This window comes from Melospiza melodia, chromosome 4 (genome assembly GCF_035770615.1).
Source record: "Melospiza melodia melodia isolate bMelMel2 chromosome 4, bMelMel2.pri, whole genome shotgun sequence".
In the NCBI taxonomy this organism is placed as follows: Eukaryota; Metazoa; Chordata; class Aves; order Passeriformes; family Passerellidae; genus Melospiza; species Melospiza melodia.
This window is the reverse complement of record NC_086197.1, coordinates 82,460,144-82,481,577: the sequence shown is the minus strand read 5'-3', so window position 1 is coordinate 82,481,577 and position 21,434 is coordinate 82,460,144. Positions and strand designations below refer to the sequence as shown.

At 39.0% G+C, this 21,434-nt stretch overlaps 1 protein-coding gene across 8 annotated transcripts in view; it reads right to left on the bottom strand.

Moving 5' to 3' along the window:
• The window catches only part of LOC134417760 (hyaluronidase PH-20-like), a 36,213-nt gene that overhangs the window by 5,399 nt on the left and 9,380 nt on the right, over positions 1-21,434 (bottom strand). For 3 of the 8 annotated variants that reach the window (XM_063155382.1, XM_063155379.1, XM_063155380.1), the window contains exons 3-7: positions 19,117-19,245; positions 18,592-18,730; positions 12,772-12,899; positions 2,270-3,460; positions 693-782 (exon numbers count right to left, since the gene is read on the bottom strand). In XM_063155382.1, coding sequence (XP_063011452.1) covers positions 693-782; positions 2,270-3,238 — 1,059 coding nt within the window. In that variant the 5' untranslated portion in view covers positions 3,239-3,460; positions 12,772-12,899; positions 18,592-18,730; positions 19,117-19,245. Of the gene's footprint in view, positions 1-692; positions 798-2,269; positions 3,461-12,771; positions 12,900-18,591; positions 18,731-19,116; positions 19,246-19,444; positions 19,572-21,434 lie in introns of all 8 variants that reach the window. The other 5 variants (XM_063155383.1, XM_063155385.1, XM_063155386.1 and 2 more) reach the window with 5 other exon arrangements.

The window sequence follows — 21,434 nt, the reverse complement described above, 5'->3', positions numbered from 1 at the left end:
CAGAGATGAAGCATTTTGGTTCATTGCCCTATTGCACTCAGAAGATTTCACAAGAGTCTTCCCATACAATAGTTTGTTAAATCTAACTTGCCTGGTTATGAATGAACTACCTGGAAAGAATTATGAGAACATCCTTGTAACAGTCTCAAACGATGTATTTCCCCTTCCTAAAACAAACTAGAGATTTTTTCTTCTGACTCAGATGTTTCATACAATGAAATTAATCAAAGTAGTATTTGCAACACACAGAACAGGCTAGGGCTGAACTTTTACAGACTGACTTCTCCTATTGTTGCCAAATTCACCGCTCCAAAAAGCAGAAGGGTCTTCTAAAAATTGTTCTGGGCAAGCCCATGTAATTTTTTCTTTACCTCATTACTAAAATGAAGTGAAGATATAGGAATTCTTTTGTATACTAATTAAACAAGTGCTAACTTGCCTGTGGTTATCATAGTAATTTGCCCAGTTACCCAGAGTCAACAGAACTGAGACACTGAAAGATTGAACTCTTGTTCTGCGTAGCCAATGATAACCTTAATAAGCCTCAGATATGCTTGGGTTTTGACTACAAGAAACTGCTGCCAATATGGAGTCATATTTTAAAAGTAGAAGATGTAAGTGATCAAAATGTTTTACATCCTTTTTACTTTATTTCTCTTTAAAAATTTCATATAATAATTGATGTAGCATACCTTATTTTTTGTTAAATTCATACCACCCCAAATCACAATTCCAGAAACACCCAGTGCAGCAGATTCTCCAATGGTATTTACCAGGTCTTCCTGAAGGAAAATATGCTAAGAATCATATAAATGTAAGTAACTTATAACATAAGGGCAAATGAAAAAATCCGTATAGTAAATGACCTATCCACAATAACTACTTTGAAGACAGCAAGCAATGATACACAATGCAAATGTCCTACTCTCAATTGCTTAATTTTATCCTGGAATTGGATTGCACAGATGATACCAGAAAATGTTGCCAACAATATCCTATTTATATATGTCATCTGGTTAAAAACAAGGCTGTAAAATTGAGCCAGTGCTTAGGCATATGACATACACTCCCCCAGCCATGTTACAGCTTATTTTGCTGCATTGCCTCCTGGCTGCTCAGAGTTGGTAGCAACTGGTTTCAGTAATGCTATGGGATAGAAATACTGGAAAGCACAGCTTTTTTTTTTTTTTAACTTAATTTCTATTACCACAAACTGCTAAAACTGAAAAGATGCAAGAGAAAGAGCTTTCAACAGTAGGAACCTCCCTTTTCCAGAGAATATCTCTAGTCTTTTATAGAAATTGATTTGGGAAATTTGTTTCTCTTCATTCTCTTCATTTATCCTTTCGGGTCAGCTCTTAGACCAGTCGTAGAAAATGTTAAGGCATATATGGGATGGGAGAGGACTATGATACTGACAAAACAAAAAAAAAGAAAGTTACTGTAGGGCACAACACACACACACAAATCTAATGTAAAGATTATAGGATTTCAGTTATTAATTGGGATCCCAGCAGGGCCCCTGAAGCACCTCTGGCTCCCTGAAAGTATCCACAGAACTGGGGGCAACACTTGCTAATGCTCTGTCCAGAATGTGGGAGGACACCAGGTAGAATGCCATCACCAGGACTCTGACTTCCCCTTCCTCATGGGCTGGAACAACAACAAGAGATTACCCAGAGTGGTGGCATCTCTGATGGGGTGGGTGTCTATAAAAATGTGATGGGAAATATAGCCAGAACTGCAATAAGATGATTGGATTTTAATCAGAGCCTAAACTTAACTAACCCATGACCCCATGACATGTTGAAATACCATTTTTGTACTTGAGTACAACTAAGGACAGATTTTTTTCACTAGCTTTAAACATGTTTTAAGGAAAGAAAGACTCCATTGTTTCATATTTTTTTCTTATAACCTAAAAAGCAGGCAGTAGGTGAGCCCAGTATTACTAATTCTCTTTGCAAAACTTTACTCAAATTTCTTTCCTCTGACCAGGTGTGCTAAGTATGTTTTCTAGTTTTGTGATATTTTGTTACATGTGAGGACAACTCAGAGAATAAAACTATTTGATAACTATAATGAGAACAGTTTGAAGATAGACCTCTTAGTGTTTCGTTTGGTCAAATTTTTTTGATGGATTAATTTAATTTTTTAGACAAAATTGCACACTTCTTTCTGATGCAAGTTAGTATATTTGCTAAATAAGTGTCACCTGGTGATTTTTTGCCATATAAATTTGAACTCTTTAAGGTCTAGCTTCACTCACCTCAGAGAGATATTCCTCAGAGACATCTGTGAATACTGGACGTGTATATACAAAAACTGGAAGGGGATGTCTAGAGTTAGAGACATAGGAATTTCTAATGGCTTCCTGAACTCTGTTGCGAACAAAGAGTTGAGCATTTCTGGAAGATTTTAAGGCTGTCTCTAGATAGATAGATGGATAAAGTGCTGTGCTTTTCTCCCACAACCATTTAAGCTCATTATTTCTTTCTATTTCAATATCTAAACAGGCTCCTGTATAATTGTGGGGGTTTTTTTTGTAATCATAGTTATAACAGTCTGGAAAAAGGTAATATCCCCACAGACGATTTGGTTTCGTTTCTATGCCCAGCTTCAAAGTTTCCAGCATAAAGGATTTTGCTGCAGATTCAAATTCCATTTTAGCTTTAGTTCTGGCTTCGGCTTCCGATAGACTGAGGTCTCTCTGCTGAACTAACTCAATGGATTCCTGTCTATAAATATCTTTTGATCCCCAGTTCCTTATCCACAGAGGTCTCCAGTTTTCCCAGTCAATGACAGCCAATCCAAGCTGTTCATCTGAAGGAATGTAGAACTGGATGTCCTCTTTGGCTTTTTTTAAATGATTCTCCAGCAGTGAGAGTTGAGGGAGTCCTCCATTAAATGCCTCTCCTGTGACTTCATTTTTGTGAGGGTAGTATCCAAGCCTGTCTGGATAGAAGAGAGTGACGTTTTGCCCAATGGATGTCTTTAGTGTACTTCCAATCAGAGAAAAAAATTTCATGTCCAGCTGCACTCCAGTCTTTTTAGTACAAAGTTCTGTAGGAGCATTCCAGATAGAAAGAAAAGGTGAATTAGAAACAAGTGGACGAGCTCTTATGTTCAAAGATGAGCAGCAAGAAACTAGAAGAGTGGCAAACACCACACCAGATGCTACAGGGTATGTACAGGTAACACAGATGCCAAAACTTTGTATTTGTCTCACAATTTCCATTGTAGAATATGCAGTGACATTAGGTGCTTCTGATCAGACAAAAATTAAATGCTCTCTGGGTGTTCAGAAGGTTGGTAGTCTGTCAAAAACTTTATTGTAAAATATACTTCTTCAGATTAATACCTATTAAACAATATTCCTTGGGTGTGAAATAGGGGTGTCCTTTTTACAAGGCTCTCTGTCATTTCAGGCTGCAGGAAACTTTCCAACAACTTCTCAGACCTAATGCAGAAAAAGAAGCAAATGTGAAGTAAGAAATTATAAGTATTTAATTTCTAACCTTGAAACAAGTACCATTTCTAATATTGAATATATTGTAATGCTTGAATACAATTACCCTTTGAAGGAAAAGAACAATGTACAACCATAGAGAAATAAACTGTACTATTCCACTGTCAGTTTTATGCCTAAAAAATAGCTTTAAAAAAAACTAGATTTAAAACAGGCAGTGAAACAGTATTCAGTGGCTCATAGATCAGAGTAAGCATGCTCAGAAGTACTCCAGACTGTGTCAGTTAAATGTCTGTAAAAATGAGCAGTTTCACAGTGACTTCTTTTAATCAACAGCAATATAATATTTCTCACCTACATCAAAATAAAGTTCTGATCCTTCATTTGTTAAATTTACAGAGTCCTTATGGGAAGATACAAGATAATATAAAACAAACCTGAGCTGTTTTACACTTGCGAAAAACCAATCGATGGATACTCATTTAACTCCGTGAGATATCTGAAATATTGTAGGTACTCTATCTTCTGTCCAGGCCTCTTTTAAACAGGTTCAAACACCTGTGAATCACTTTGGTATATAGCTGGCTGTATGTTATTTCAGGCCATTTGAGATGTACAGATTAAGTGGCCCTGAGTCAAAGTCTGCCCAGGGGTGTAGTTCAACAGGAAAGCTGAGGCTGTCCATACTCCCACAATGAGCAGTCACATTTAGTGGTGACAGCCTCAGTGAAGGCATCAGCTTTTACGTAGAATCCCACTAGCTAAAGCATTCTCTGTGCAGTAACTCCTAAATATTCATTCCTTCTGATTTTGAAATGGTTCAAACCTCAGTCTGTCACTTTCTGTAGAGGCCTTGATATGAGGCAATAGAGTATGTAAGGATTATATAAGAGTGTACACAAAAATATAGGGGTCATCATGAAGTGGGCCATGGAGTGGCTGGCAATGTAAAATCTCCAAGGACAGATTCAAGAGAAAAAAACAAATCGTGTTTTAGTTTGTATTTATTGAATTCAGCCAGGAGTGGAATCTACAAATTTTTGTATAGAATCAGCAGATGACTTGAAATCTAAACATTCATGCAGATAATTCATCATTCCACATGCTAATGTGATAAGTAAAGAAACCCTGCTAAGAATCAGTTTTATAAACCAAATTTGCATCACAGATCCAATTACCAGGAAAGAAGGTGTGGCTCTGTTCATTTAAACTGCTTCAAGAGCAGTACCTCATTTGCATGACATCTGCTTGATGAAACTTGCAGAAAAGCTGTCTGCATGCATTTCCCACAGCTGCCCAGAGGTGACAGCAGGAAAAAGCCATCTCTCCTCCGAGCTAAATAATTTTGGCTCTCTCATGTCTCCTCATATGACAAATGCTATAATCCCTTATTCATCTTTGGAGCAATTTGCTAGATTTGCTCCAGTATGCCCATTGCTTTGTTGTACTGAGAAGCTCAGTTGTGGGCCCAAAACTCCAGATTTGGCATCATCAGTGCTAAAGAGAAGGAATAAGCACAGTGCTTGACCTGTTGGTGGTGTATAGTCTTGTTAATGCCACCCAAAAGGCTGTTGGTCTTCATTGCTGCAAAGATTCATTACTCAATCCAGTCAACTTTGTGGAGCCTACTCTACAACTTCATTCCAGCCATTCAGCTGACAAGCCTGTACTGGTGCATGAGGTTATTACTCTCCAGGTGTAGGGCTCAATGTTTTCATACATTGGACTTCATGAGGTGTCTGTGGAGGTCCCTCTAAATGGCAGCATGATCCTGTGGCACATCAACCACTCCCAAGTCTGGATTATCTGTAAACTTGCCACAGGAACACTCTTCTCCAGGAATTAATCAGGATGTTATATAATGTTGGACCTAGTATGAAGCCTTAGTGTACATTTCTAGAAACAGGCTTCCAGCTGGACTTTGATGGGCCTCCAGCTGTAGATCCTGAACTGATCTCAACCCTGTGAGCCTGACAGTTCAGCCAGTTTTCAGTTTCACTGTCCAGTTATCTGTCTTGTACTTAATCAGTGAGAACATTACAGGAGACTCTGTTGAAAGACTTGCTAAAATCAACAGTATCCAATGTCTCCCCTTGTCCACCAAGCCAGGCATCTCTTTAGAGAAGGCTGCTAGGTTGGGCAGGCCTAATTTTCTCTTTGTTAATCCATGCTGACTACTTGCAATCACATTCTCGTTCCTAATGTAAATGTTTTCCAGGATTATTTGCTCTCTCAGCCTCCCAGGGTTTGGGGTGAGGCTGATCTGACCAGCTTGTAGTTCTTTGCTTGCTCTTTTTTAAATCTTTTTAAGAAAGGAGTTACATTTGCTTTCTTCTAGACCTTGGAACCTTCCCCAGTCACTGTGACTATTCAAAGATTATCAAGAGTGACTTTACAATGACATCAGCAGCTTCTTCAGCACATGCCACTTCTTGCAGGCACATGCCATTATGTCCCATAAACTTGTGTGTGTCCAGTCTGCATAGATGTTCCTGACCTTGCTTGTCCTTTGCTACTGGATCTCCGGCCAGTACTAGGGCCACATTTTTCTTGTCTTCTGCTGCTTCTATACCTCTAGAAGCCCTTCTCACATCTTGCCAGATTCAGGTCTAGGTGGGCTCTGGGCTTCTTAACCAGATACCAACAGCTCAAATTGTGTTTCTTGTTCACTTGTCCCTGCTAGTACCTCATGTGTGCTTTCTTTCTATGTCTGAGCTTTGCCAAGAGCTCATCCTGCCATTTCTTGATTTCCTGAATGTGGAGATTTTTGAGCTTGGAAAAGGTGATTCTTTAAAATCAGTCAGCTCCTGGACCCTTCTCTCCAGGGCTGTCTCCCAAGGAATTCTTCCAAGCTGATGCCTCTAGATGCCAAAATGTGCTTTCCTGAAGGCAGTTGTTATGATCTTGCCATTTCCTTTGTTGCCTCTTTTCAGGATCCTGAACTCCACCATCTCATAATCACTACAGCCAAGACCCAGCCTTCACGTTTCCTGTTTGTAACTATGAGGTACACCAGAGCATCTCTCTTCCTGGCTTCTGCATTATCCTAAGTGACACTTCCTGAGACAATACAGATTGAGACTTCCAGGACAAACTCAAAGAATTCTGTACTGAAATTCTGCAGAAATACTTTTTCCACTTATGCAGCTTATTCAAGTTAAATAAATTTTCACACATAATCAGCTGATACACACCAGCATTTGCCAGGACAGTGATCTTTTATGTGATTAGTTTGATCATAAGTGGGAAGACCTCAGAAAGAAGCCGTAGGAGTAGTTTGGCTTTTTCTGTTCCTCTGGCTTTGATTATAAGATATTTCTTGCCCCCACTGAAGTCAGAAAACTACAGAACACAAACTTTATTATTTGTTCCTGTAAGGTTGTTTTTATGAGTGGATTTCAGTAACAGACTGACTTGATGTATAGAAAAAGAGGAAAATATTGTTTGGAATGTTACATTTACTGGTCTTGCTAGAACTCATTTATTATTGGCTAATTTTGCAAAGTTAAATGTAATAGTTTATTGGGAAATGGTTTTCCCCAAATCTTACTGTGATGTACTCTACTGAGTATGAGTTAACAGATTATTTTATGTGATAGTTTCCAGTTAAAAGGATTGTCTTCATCCCAGCCTCACAATGACAGCCTGATAAATGTTACTCTCTTCAGTCTCCTTGATGGTGGTCTAAGTGAGCTGAGTCAGAAAGCTTCCCTTCTCCATGTCAAAAAGTCATTTACTTTACAATATATTAACACTAATTGTTCGTGGGATAGCTCCATCAATATGTACTTCCAGTCAGGCAAGTGCCTTTTGTCTAGGGAAAAAGCTTTGACTTTAGATTTTCCCAAATCTGGCATTTGCAAAGGTTAAGCATTACAGGAAATCATATTAATTTTCTTGACTTAATTATTGCATCATTTTTCACAGCATAAACTGGACTGCAGAAACACACATGGTTGAAAGTGCAAGTGTGCTCTTGTGTTTTGGTAACTACACAGTCATGGATTCAGGCCATGGCACATGTCCCTGAAAAAGTGGACACTGAAAAGGTTCCACTAGACCAAAGAGAGTCTGAAAACAAAAAGGGAAAGAAGTATTATACATACCCTTGCACTTCACACAATCCACCAAAATGGATGGTGTAGTGCATCAAAAAGCAGTGGTCATACCCTTTGGCTTATGTTCAAAGCTTGCCACTAAACATTAGAGGAATTCAGCTTGGAGGCTTTTTATGAAAATAAGACATGAGAGTCCACATTCAGCCTTGATATAATTAGACATTGCTGAGTCAAGTCAGATCTGCTAACATTAAACTTAAGCCAATAAACAAAAAGAGTATCTGATGTTATCTGTTATGTTAGTGGTGTTAATTACACTTACTGAATTTCAAACAGGAATCTGTAAAATCTTGCACTTCCACTGTTTTACTTTGAACACAGAAAGCAGGCGTGCTCTTCATGACTTCTAAGGCAGAAGGTGAGTGTCACTAAACTGTGCTATCTTGTTGAACAACAGCATGTAAAAACACTTGTTGTACCAAGATCATCAGTGTAGTTATTTTAGATTACAGATTACATACTCCTCACGTGTTTATTAACTGTTCCTTTCATCACCAACAGTATGATATTGCCTATTAATTAATGACATAATAATAAAAAAAATACAGATGTGAGAATTGGCTGGTCTTCTCCCTATGCCAAAGAAAACATGGATATAGAAGTTGGCATGTAGAACTGCAGGTTTTTATGGGACAGAAGAATCTAGCTCTTTGAATCTTTGCATTTAAGTCTTTAAATGCCTGAGGCTGTGATGTAAGGTATATGGTCAAGAATGCAGATAGGACCAGAATATTTAAGGATTTATTCCTTATTCTTTTGTTTTCATATAAACACTAGCTACTTCAGTGTAGAAATAACTCTTGATGTTACAGACAAAATAAGGTATTAGACAGTGTAACTTAGGTTCTCAGGAGAAGTTGCATTTTATTTTCCTTTATCTGAAGGTTACAAAAATGTAAAGTTGTACAAATGTCTAAGGACTCAATTCTAGCTTCTATGAAGATGTCAGCACTGATTAAGTCCTAAGGAGAGATGGAATACACTTCTGAGGAGCAGAGTAGGTATATAATAAATGTTAATGTATTTAAACTTGGAAGCAACCTGAAGGAGAACCCAAAGGATTTTTTTAAAGTTACCAACGATACTGATACAGCCACACACAGTCTCTCTAAATAGGATCAAATCAGCCCACACTGCTGGGAAAGAGCTCTCTGAGGTCAGCACGTGTATTTTTTATAGGTCAGTGGAAAACAGTCAATGTGTCTGGTATCTGTCCTGCTGTCCTTGGGTGCCCCAGTGGTGCTACTGTGGGAAATGCCCCGTTCCCTTCCATTCTGTTCTGGAGGGATCTTTCTGGATGAAGGGGACAGTATCATCTGTTGCAACTTCCAATTAAACCCTCCTGCTCTTTTTTGAGATTCATGTTCTGGCTAGAGGCTGTTTGTTCATTACAAACAGGTATCAGAGTCACGAAACAGCCACGGAAGAAAGGGAAGTATAACCTTGTAGTTGTATTGCATTCCCCATTTGTGTCATTTTTGGTATTTCTTAACGAAGAGGCAATGACATTCAGTTAACACAAACACACATGGGTGTTGTGGTGATAACATGAACATTTGTGAGGAACAGAAAGCTCCACAGAAAGCAGGTCCACCTCTGGAAGTATGAGCCATCTGTGTAACACTGCTGAGGGCAGGTTTAACCTGTGAAGGGTGATATTTGCATAGAGTATGTGGCCTCATTGTTACAAGCACATTAAGCTAGACATCTCTGTAAAGTCATCATTTGGTAATCACTGATCTTGACAGTGGTTTTAAACTCCACCCTCAATTCAGTAGATTCTTCTCAGCTGGGCTAAGACAACTGTTAATGAGGCCACGCAATGAATTGCTGAGGTTGAAAATGCCTCAGCTGATATAGAGGAGAGGAAGGGGTTTTCCAAATTAGGTACATGAACCAGCAAAACTGGCTGGTTTAGTCAGCATGTCTGATTTAAGAGATGCTTGTCAAACCACCCCAATGCCGTGGCTGTCCTTATCATCAAGAACTGCCAAGTCATCTCTTTCGTCATTGGTTACTTCCATAACTGAGTACAGGGCAATGAGTACATGAGGACCTGAAAAAAACCTCCTGAAAATTTCTGCCAGCATTCCTGACTGTTGCTTGTGGAAAAAAAAGTCAAAATATTCCCACGATGTAAATGTCAGGACCTGCGCATCCACATTGAAGACAAGTCTCCTTAAAAATACCTATGCAAAAGTAGTCAAACAACTTTTTAATATTTTAAATGAGTTAACTATATGGTTTTAACTTGTTTTATTTAAATTAGTTAAAATATAAATTTTTACTAAACTTACCAAATTATTTTCATACTCCTATGATGACTGCTGCAGTGTTCCAGGATTTCTTTCATGTATTTAGTAAAATCTCTACACTTTCATTTTCTTTTTTCTCTTGCAAATTCTAATTCTTAATTTTATAAAAATTCTTAATACCATAACAGCCTGTTAACTGATATTCTGATTTGTTTTTTAGCAAGTTAGCTAAATAAACTATCTGAACACATTTCCAAGAGTACTTGGAAAAATTTCCTTTGCTGTACTCTGTATAAATAGATTTGGCAGAACCCAGATTTTATAATAACAGTTTCCATTGCAGAGGAATCAGGGACAAAATAGAGTCAATCATGTGTGACTGTAAAGTATTCTATCTCACTAAGATTACCCTGCAAAACATTCACTGTCTGCGGAATCTCTAGTATTTTGTGGCAAAACAAGCCCAAACATATTCTCTATAGCAAGAAAAATACATTAGCCATCAATATAGAAATTAAAAATATAATTGTATCTTTACCATTAATACATGGCTAATTGAAGGCAAGAACAACCTGAAAGCATATTTGAATCATTAATATAGATTATTAATATATAGGTAATTAAAGGCAAGAACAACCTGGAGGCATATTTGGATAACTGTACTACACCACTGCTATCCCAACTTAGAATACTGGGCAAATCACTGCCCGGTTTTTAAAAGCACCTAGTAGTTTTCTTTGGGCTCTTTTTAGTCAAATGTATTTTCACGATACAACACTGAAACCTTTTCAATAATTTTAATTAGAAGCCTTAAAAAAAAGCACAAAAAAAAAAAGCCCCAAACCCAATTTTCTTTGGGCTTGTATATTCTATTCTTTGTTCTGACTACTTCTCAAAGTAGGAGGTCAAATTTTCATAGCCATAGAAGGGTTTGAGTTAGGAGGGACCTTTAAAGGTCACCTGGTCCAACATCCACTAGGGATATTACTTAAGATGCCCAGTGTCATATTTTCTGCAGCATCATGTGTTCCAGCATAATTCTAAATTCTTATGGACAGCAATATTTACAAAGGACTCTAGTGTAGATCACTGTGCTTCCTGCAGTACAAGAACAGTTTCCCTAAGTACTTCCCTAGATCTTCTCAGGGAGCTCTTCCAAACAAGGCAATGTCATACACCTACATGTGTATAGACAGTATCAAAGGTGGCCCATAATATGTAGGATTATAATCCACTATTAGTAAGCACTTAATGATCATCATCTCCCTTATGAGTACTATTTTGAAAATCAGAAGTCTGAACTGAACATAAAAATATATTTCTTGCCTTCTAAGCCAACATGCAGCACAGAGATAACCGCAGTACATTTCTTTACAAAGCAGGTATCATTTCACATCTGTGTTAAAATTATATTTCCCCTTCAAGAAACTATTACTCTAATCTAGGATTTATGAAAGAAAAAAAAAATCTACACTGTACAAAGGTTACTGTGCCTTTGGAAAAGGTGAGATTGCTCTGAAGAAGAGACCAGGACAGGCTTTTGCATAATCCTGGGAAGTATTGCAGTATTGAAATTAACACAGCAGTCAATTCTGTATCTGAAACTGTTTGAGTCACAAAATTGTGCTATCCTTTTTAGAAAAAAAATAGAATCTTCGAGAAAGGTGATAAGCGCATTCCCTTTCAAGCGTAAGGGAGCAGAAACACCCCTGGGGTAAATGAAACCTGCATGGATGAAATTGTTCCTGGATATTCAGTAGCCACACTCCATAGAGTGTGTTGCTAGAGCAATAGGAGGTTTGAGAGCAGGGGGAAGGGTCCTCAAAGCAAATTATTCATGGAAATAAATATGTATTATTAACCTCATACCAGTTTGTACATTAACATATGTCTTCACAGTATGACATTTCAAGTTCTCTTCTGCAATACCTGAATGCTCTCTTTTTTTAATCTTCCTCTCCTAGGATTGTAATTCATTCCATATTCCTTTCCCCCACGATTGCATATAAATAAATACAATCTGACAAAAATATGAAACTGCAGTAAAGAAATAAACCTTGCCTCAAGAGTGATTTCTCTTTCGCACTGCGTTCTCTTTCACCTGCTGTTCCTTCACAGCCCTCACATAGCCTTTTGTTATTTTGATAAACCTACTAATACCAAGAAGCCTGTGTAATTGCCACCCATCCCTGGAGATAAGTGGGAGAGATGGGTAAACAGATGTCAAAGTCTCAAAACAAAAGTGAGTACAAAGCTATGCAGAAAATCGGTGATTTATTAAGGAGGCATTAGCATTTATCGAGCATTGTTTTGGGAAACGGGTATGCAGAGAATTAACAGTTCAACTGAAAAGAAGAAAGAAGCACAGTTGGGCCTGCCTGAGCAAGAATATTAGCATAACCCTTGGAGAAAGCCTTAGGAAAAGGATTTTCCGTGGCTCTGAGCTGAGGAAATGAGTTTTTGTTTGGGCCTGCCACTGGTTAGGGTGGCAAAGTTGGTGCTGTCTCTATCGACATGCAACTGGGATGGCTGACCCACCATCTCATCCTCTTCTGAGACAAACTGCAAACCCTCACAAACTCTGACTAAACAGCAAAGCTGAGAAACACAATGGAGTCTACTGGTTTTAAGAGACCTTAACATGTTGAGAGAGTAAATTTGGACCACTTGCTGTGGGAACTGGGACTTGGACAGTGTGTGGCAGCCAGGCCTGGCTCTCACTGCCCACACCCTCACTCTCTGACTTTTCCTCCTCAGAGGCTTTAGTGGATACCCATGCCAGCCCTCACCTGTCTGAGATTACCCAGCACGTGCTCCATTGCTTACATGCAACTCTGACTCAAACCTCTTGCCTCATATTTTGTGGGTTGTCTTGCCTGCCTGTGGCTTCATGTAAAAAATAACTATTACACTGCACCATATCATTTACCTGAGTTGAAAGGCTGAAAACATACAGGTGTCTTCTCTTTCACCCCTGATTAGAAGCATTCACTAGGGAGAAGTAACTTCATATTGAGTTTTCCCAGGTGTAAGTCTATACCAATAAACTTTAGATTCCTAAAGAAAGAGAAATCCCTATTAGCACACTCACACCTGTAAAGGAAACCTATTCCCACGTCCTGAGAAAAACTGCCTAGACTAAGGACTTTGCCAAAAAAGCTTGAAACAAGACTTCACTAAAATAAAGTTGTTTTAGCAATTTTGTTTGCCTGGAGACATAGATTTTACTCAATACCTCTGACACCTATATATGTGCAGTTAATAATATTTTTTTTGTGTGTAATAGTTCAATGAATCACTGGCATGGAAAAAAAGGAAGTTAAAATACACTGAGAAAAAAACAGCTGGTAGTGTCAGTTCAGCTGATAGATACAGTTCAGTGTGTGTAACACAGGTAAGTGGTTGTTCTACCTTACAACTCCTGACAATCTTTCTAGAAAGTCCTATCAAATTTTACCTTCCCTCAGTGAGATCTGAATTTTAAAATAGTAAAAATTTAAACAGCATAAAAATAATCAGTAAATACTCACCTCAGTGAATCCACAGGTTAGGACTTGCTGAAATGAATGAACCAGTGAGTGGACAAAATTATTACCCTTCTCTAGAAAGGCAGGGCTCTGGCCCAGCCAGTTGGGATTCATCATTTGCTGAAAGCCTTAACATAATTATAGGGTAGTTGATGAAAGTGTCTCCTGACACAGCTGATTGCAGTTGAGTAGTACAAAACACATTAGTTGTCAGAAGTCTTGCACCATATTCTGTAGTTAACTGAACAAATTCTTTGAAATAGTTCCTTTTTTCCCAAAATAAGGCAAACTGTATTTGCCTTAATTTTGCTTTTCAATGTAGCAGGGATTTGTCCAACGGAGGTTAACAAAAATGGGATGGGGAGAGCAAAACTGTGTTGTGCTTTGCCAGAATCTAGAGTACCCCCAGGTGATGCATTCACACCAAGTGTGAAACGAGGTCAAGAAGACATCCTGTGCTGGAGAACAGATAGCAAGATTGCCATGCTTGGAGATCACTGAGCTGAGTGCATGTGTGACCCTCTGATTGCTCTCACAGGGATTCAGGCAGAACCTTGGAGCTGTACAATTAAACAACAAACCACTCTCTGTCATTAAACTCCCTGCTCTGATTGTGCTCACACAGCACTTTGGGTTGGTTGAGGGTTTCCCACCCCAAAGGGATGGCAAGCAGTGCCACATGTTAGAGTTGTTTGGAGCTGTGGACCCACTGCTACACTATTAATACTGCAATTTACTTTCAATATTGCAGTTTTAAAACTATTTTTCTTCTTCCCTGGCATAAAAACAATTTTTTCTTTGGAAACAATTTCAGTTTCATGGTAGTAATTTCTATATTGAAAGGGTTTTGTCATTTTAGATGTCATACATTGTTTTCTTTGTGTAATATTTTTTTACTATATAAGTGTATATATTATGATAAATTATCCAAATCAGAAAATAATCAAAATATTCAGCTATCTACTTTTTTTTTAAGTCAACTATAGAACAACAACTTTAAATAATTATTTTATAAAAATAATTTTAAAGCATTAATTTATAAAACTATTCTAAAATTATGGGAAAATATATTCTAAAGCAGTTTACTATGATGAAGAAAGAAGATAGAACTTTTCAAATCACACATTTTAACATTATCATTCTTCAGTAACATGCTAGGATATCCATTACTCTTATTTTGCAGAAGAACTTTAAATCAATATTATTTGGTTAAAGTTAAGAAATGAAGTTTTGAAATTTGGTCCTAAAATGTTTTAGTCTGTATTGAACTCTTTCACCTGCTGTTTTGTTATTTTTTTAATGGAAAATAGTCAGCCATCTTTACGTGTCAGAAAAACAAGGAAAATAAGATAAACAGTAATTAAACTATGTAGGTCAAATTACTGCAGAGACACTCATGGTAGTAGTTGTGCTTCAGCCCAAGCTGTGGACTACAAGGCTTTGCCACTTCACAGGTAGCAGTGGTTTTGTCTCCTGTAACGCTGCATCTTTGTGATACAGGATCCACTCCACAGCATTCTTACAGTCAGAAATCCTACCCAGCATCTCTACCACTCTAGCATTCACTTCCCTAGTCAAATAGGAATTTCCTCACAGAACAAGCTATCTTTTGCTGGGTGCAGTATTAAATAATAAAGGGAAATAATTGCCAACTTTTGAATGAACCATTGAATCATTACTGTACTTGGTGGAAGTGATGGTGCAGAATAGAATAAAGCCAAGGAACCTGAGGAGTTACACAAATGGGTCTGCAGAGATATGGGAAACAAAACAAAAAGAGCTGCAGAGAACAATATTTAAACCACTCTTCACACCTTGTTAAAACCTACCAGATTGTCTCCAATGTCAAGCAACATCCCCCTGGCTTCTATTATCAAAATATCCAATATATTTCTTTCAAAACAAGACTTAGAGTTGCTGGTAGAGAAGGTTCCCATCCCCACAACAAACCTCACAGAGGTGTGGCCTGCAAATTGTTCACTCCAGTGCTTTTGGGCTTTTCTTTGTAGATACTGCTCGGTGTAAGTACAGCCTCACTGCCCACTCTGTGTCCCTGCTGAGGCTGCCAGCAACAGTGTGAGTTTTTTGTTGGGGTTTTGTGAGGGGGAGCATCTGTCCCTGAGCAACTGAAGAAGAGCCACCAGTATCATGCCCCACAGCTGCCAGCCTGTCAGCAGGCATTAACAATTTCCAGTTGCTGCTGAATGAGCTGGATTCAACCCAATAACCTGGTGCTAAACATTTCTGTGCTCCTCCAAATCATAAGAGTATGGCTGTTGGGTGGCTCCTGATTTCACTTTGATATAACACAAATTAAGTGTTCCTGCTGGCTGTGAGGCAGCAGGAAAGATGAAATAATAGAACAGCCACAGCTGGCAGCTGAGAGAAGCTGGTAAAGATCTTCAAATACCACAATACACTATAAATAAAAAGTAGGATGCATAATGTGCAAAGGCAGAGCTGGTGGAAAGCTTCCAAGCAGTGTAAACAAAGGTTGAACTCAGCTGATCCAAGAATGAAACATGGAGGAAGTAATCCCATTATTAATGAGTGGCAAATATCAACATTGTGATTTTGGCTTCTCTGGATTGTAAGGCTGAGGGTACATGGAGTGGAGTGATAGGAGGCAGGGGAATTATCTGAAGATGTGGGATCTCACTTCCCTTCTCACCACACATCACCTGCTCTTCTGCTAGGATTCCACTGAGATGAATGCCACCTCCTTGGCACCAGCCCCTTCACCTCTCAGCAGAGCAGGTCATCAAGGCACCTGTACCCTGCTTCTCAGCTCCTGTCCCCTGAGCCTCAGTCACACATGTCGGGTCCTACCCTGCACTCACCATGTCTATCCCCTTTGCCTAAGCCCACTCTTCACTGAGGTCCTCTTCTCTTTCCCCATTCCAGCACATCCCCACCTCCAACCCTCACTTCCCCAAAGTCCCACCCAAACCTCCACAAACCCCAGGCAGAAGGGCTTTCTCTGTATCATGCTCACCCACCATGGCCATGGGACAGAACCCATCCTCCAATTTACACTGTTCTGGGCACTCTTTTCCTTCAGCCCTTCAGAAGATGGGGCTGACTTCCCTGACTTGCTCCCAGGATTCTTGCCGCTGGTGAGCATTGCCCTCCCATGCAGTCAGACCCAGGCAGTGTTGTGTCTCTTGCAGGTAAATTATGGGAGCTCAGGTTGCACTGGTAGTTCTGGTTAGCACCACGTGCATTTGGCATGCCCTGTGCACATCTAGGATTTTCTTTCCTCATTTAGGAATGACTTTGTCAACTGCCTTTGTCTTGGTTTATCACTTATTTCTCCTTAGTCAAGATTTTCTAATTTTCCACAGTTCTTTGCAGCTCCAGCCTAAAGAATTTAAACTGTTTTTTGGACAACTATGGCTAAACTCCATCCAGTCCCTCCCATCTGGGGTTCAGCTACCTATAGAGGTGGCACTTTATAAGCAACTATCACTTGTGTCCTCTTTTGTTTGAGAGAGTCACTTCAGGTGCTAGTGAGGTTGTAAATCGTTTTCTAGGACTGGAGTCTGCAAGAGATCAGACCAACAAGCACATACTGTAGACATCCTCAAATCTTATTGTCTGAGCATCTGTGTCAGGGAACTGACCTGAGTACATGTGTTCTCATTCTGGCCTTTGTCACCAGGCTTCTGTTCTATGGAAACCAGGGCACTGGGGAAGGAGCTCACAGGTCAGTGAGCTCCTCTTGAGGATGTACATTAAGCATACAAGAAAACGAAGGAGCTTGGGAAGATTCTGTTTTTTAACCTGAGACTATTTTCCTTCCAATGTGTGCATAAACTTTCCAGGTGGAAGTATGTCCTGAATGCACCAGAGTCCTGTTCTGTATTACAGCAGTTCAAGCCACTGACAGCTCCTGCTGTCCACTGAGGCATCTGATGCTCTGTGGGTGAGTGTCTATTATGCAATGGAGACCAAATAAGTGTTTACCTTCTTTCCAAATAAAGCAGTTTACCTGCAGGGTACAATGAAATACAGAGACACCAGCCTGGATTTTTAAATGGTAAAGTATGAAAAATTGCAGTATATTTGTTCAGTATAGGACATTTTTAGTTTGCCTGGCCTACTTTTGGGACCTGAGATGGTCTCAGTGTGGAATAGTTCTGCACTGCACCTTCTAAGCCCTAAAGCTGCCATTGACCAAACTGGCAGGTTTCAGTCCCATAGCTCATTTGCAGGGCAGCTCTGCTGTTGCTGTCTCTGCAAACCCTTTAGTTTGGACACAGCATCACATTCCTGCAGTTACAATTATTTTTCCTCTTCTGGCATATTTGCATATGCAAGACTACCTCTGACTTGTGCTTCTCTGTGCAAGCTAAGAAAATACTAAGAGGAGCAGCATAACTCTCCCCTGGGAGGCCTCCTACAATGTGGCTTGCGCTCAGTGCTTTCCAGGGCTCACATCTAAGCTTTTAAAGGCAACACAGAAGGCTCTTTTGCCTTTTCTTTTTTTTTCCCCCTACAATTTTGAATAACTAACTTGTTTTCATTTTGAGAATGACAGATCTAATTTATATTTAAATCTTTCTAATCCCTTGCCAAGCTACCATGACAATAGGCATTGAAAAAATCAGTAAATAACAATTTTCCTAATTACCTGATTGCCATTCATGTTTCGTTGTCTTTTATGTCATTCTATGCCGATGTACTTTAAAGTTATATCTTCCAATGTGAAAGCTAAAATCAATCTGGGTGAAATAGGTTTATGTCAAGAAAGATAAATTCCTGTTTATCACATGTACATAATGAAAACAGCAGTTTCAACAAATAAGCAGAGAGAGAGACACCCTTCCTCACAGAGCCCAAGTGAAAAAAGCTTTGGGAATATAAACTGCAGTTTAAACCAACAGCAGTAGCACAGGATGCTTTTGAAGCTTATCTCATCCCAAAGTGTCTCTGGTGAAAACCCAAACAATACAGGTAATTAACTGGTGCATGTCTGCAGATTTATTCCAATGAGCCCACGTTCCTTAATACAGTGAGTGTTTGGAATCATGCCTCTAAGTAAACTGGCTTGTTCATGTCCACTGACGTAGTCATCTGGGAGAGGATCCTTTCCACGTGAACAGGTTCAAAGCACACTTGGGAAGAAGAGAGTGAAGCACACATCCTCACCACAACAGCAGAGAACAGGAACTTAACCAACTTTGCCACTGTAAATACTGGAGAGGACAAGAGGCACTTACCAGCATTCCCTGGACTCCTTAATTCTTCTCATTTAGGATACCAGGAGCACTGGATCTCAGAAAATCTGGCTTCTTGTTCTCAGGTGACAGAGTACTTTTTTGTACCAGTGTGTGTCTTACAGGCCAGAACATTTATTTTCTGTTAAGGAAATATAATCCACCTGGGTGTTACTCATGTGGTAGACATGCAAAATCCATGTTAATGCTCTCCGCCCACTTTTTTTCTAAAATACTGATGCTTTTATTAGCCATTGCAGGAAATAACACAGGGTAGAGAATATGACAGATGATACTAACTAGCAAAAACTATCTTTGGTTCAGAGTCTTGGCCTTTACCCCAAACACAGAAACAGATCACTGCCCCAAGCAAAGATGCACACAAGGCTCACGGGGGAGGAGGCTTTGTTTCCTGGTTATTCCTTCACAACACGTTGTGCAAAAGGAGGAAGGAGAGTACTTGGGAATAAACTCTGTCCCCTGTGTCTGGGGTGACTGGAGGAGTTACAGCCCCCTCACATCTCTCACCTGGCTGATCTCTGCAAGTGCAGCAAGACAGGTAGCACAGATGTGGGCAGCCAAAATCACCTTCAGCTGTCGTTTACTGGAGCACAGCAAGCAGGAGCAGGGAGATCAGTGCCTCTTCTATTTCCAGCTCTGAGAAACAGTATTTGACTCATTAATGTGGACTAGATTAATTTCTTAAGGACTGCTACAGTCCCTACTAGTTTCTGATGGGTATTTTTATTTTTTAGAACAGATTGGTGTTTTCTCTTAAAGAACAGTTTGATCAAACTGTTCCCATCCAGTAGTCCTCCACAGTGTAGTTGATTGACAGGGTTTTTGTCCTCCTCACCTTTGCATGTATCAACTTGATGCAGATTGATTTCAAGGATTTTCTTCCAAAACCTCCTCAAAGTAAAATCTGTTCTTTCTCATGAGCTTTCAAAACTTGTCTGGTGAGTCTGCTTTCCCCCCACAACCTGCTTGTAAAGGAGAGTTAAAACTCCTTACAGCTTTGCTATGACCATTAGTACACTGGAAGTTTTGGGATGTAGATTCTAAAAGGTGATGACAAATCTTTGCCCTGTATTGCAAAAAATTCAAGGGTTTCAGAAGCTTTTTTTGTTTATTTTCTTTCCCTATTACTGGTTTACATATCACTTCTGAAGAAATCAAGAATAGATCAGTACCCATTTCTTATTAGATCCATCTAGAAGTGGTTTGTCCCTCACGCAAAAACTACTAGAAGATTCTTTTTACTCCTTTCTAGTGGAGTGAGATGTCAGACCCAGATTTGCTTGTGATTTCCATATTGAGAACAATAATACAAGTCATTTTAAGTCCAGTCTGACAAAGCCTTTATGCATTATTTAAATAAATAAGAACTTCAGTTTAAATGAATGCTTGAAGCAACAAACCCTACTGTCTCTCATCTTTAAAAACTAAGTGTCCAATTTACTAAGCCTGCTGAGAAAAGTGCCCATTAAAGTAGGCCATAAATGTTCTGTGTGAAAATGTCTACCTGAATTTGAATTAAAAATAAAAAACCAAGACTTTTCAGAGGGACTGGGGTAGGAGGTTGCTTACCTGCTAGCTCCCATACCAGTAAGCTTCCACATCTAACACAGCTGGAATGCAGCCTTAAAGAAAATCTGCATTATAAACTGCCTTGGAACTGCTTCACCTGCTTGGGGAACTAATTTAAACGACTTCTGAAAGCTACAGAAGTAGCAGTTCATTTGGATTGCAAAGCAGTGTAGAAAAGGTAAGTGTTTTCCCAGGCTAGCAATCTACATGTTAAAGACATGAAAAGAACTACTTGGAGTCATAAAGGCTAGTGCCAAAATACATTCAGGAAGACCCATGGTAAGTGAAATGGTGATTCTAGGCAGCAGTGACAGCGTTCATGGGTTATTTATCTTGCATTGTCTTAAAATGTTGTTGCATGCTATAGAAATTGCACTACACTGCAAGACAGCAGTATCCAATACTTTTAGACCCTAAAGGAATAGCTATAGGAAATGGCAATTTCCATGAGAATTTCATGTCCAGACTACATTTGATTTCAAATAGCTTAATTCTTTGCAATATAGAAGCAGAATTTCTGGAGGGTATTTTTTATACTCTTCAACTAGTCATTTGAAAACCATTACAGTTTCTTCTAAGCTTGACTTTACTTGCAAACTGTCTATATAAAGATGATATACCATCTTCTGGAATGCCTCTGTAAAGCAGAGTGAATTACTAATTTCCAATTTCACTTTTCAAACCATACAGATATTTGAACTTGGTAACAAAAACAACTATAATCAGATCATTATGAAACAAACAGAACATGAGTGTGAGATAAAGATTAAAAAATTCAAAAGCTTTATGTAGGATTGTTTTAAGCAGTGAGTTTTTGCTATTTCTTGCTTCTGTGTTGAGCAAACCATCTAGGACAGGTGTTTCTCTGAACATAAAGGAAATTATCACTTTACTGAGGAAAAGGGAAAGATCTTGCAACTGGTGAAGTATGCAAATGTAGGAACCCCATTCTAAATATCATCAGCAAAGAAAAAATGTCAAGAAACACCTTTTTCTCTGCTGTTATATTACTTCTGAATCCACATGTTCCCAGATAAAAGAATAATTTAATAATGGATTAGACAATAGTTAGAGTTTCCTATTTCACAAAGAGGGATTTTTGCATACTAATTTTTAAGAAAAGCTTATGGAAGTAATAATTAACTTTCAAATAAGTAAATCACTTCCGATTACCACAGGATACACAACCATTTTGCAACCATATTTAGCAGATCATCTTTTATAGCCTACAGCTCTGCCAGAGCTCTGGCCTAGGG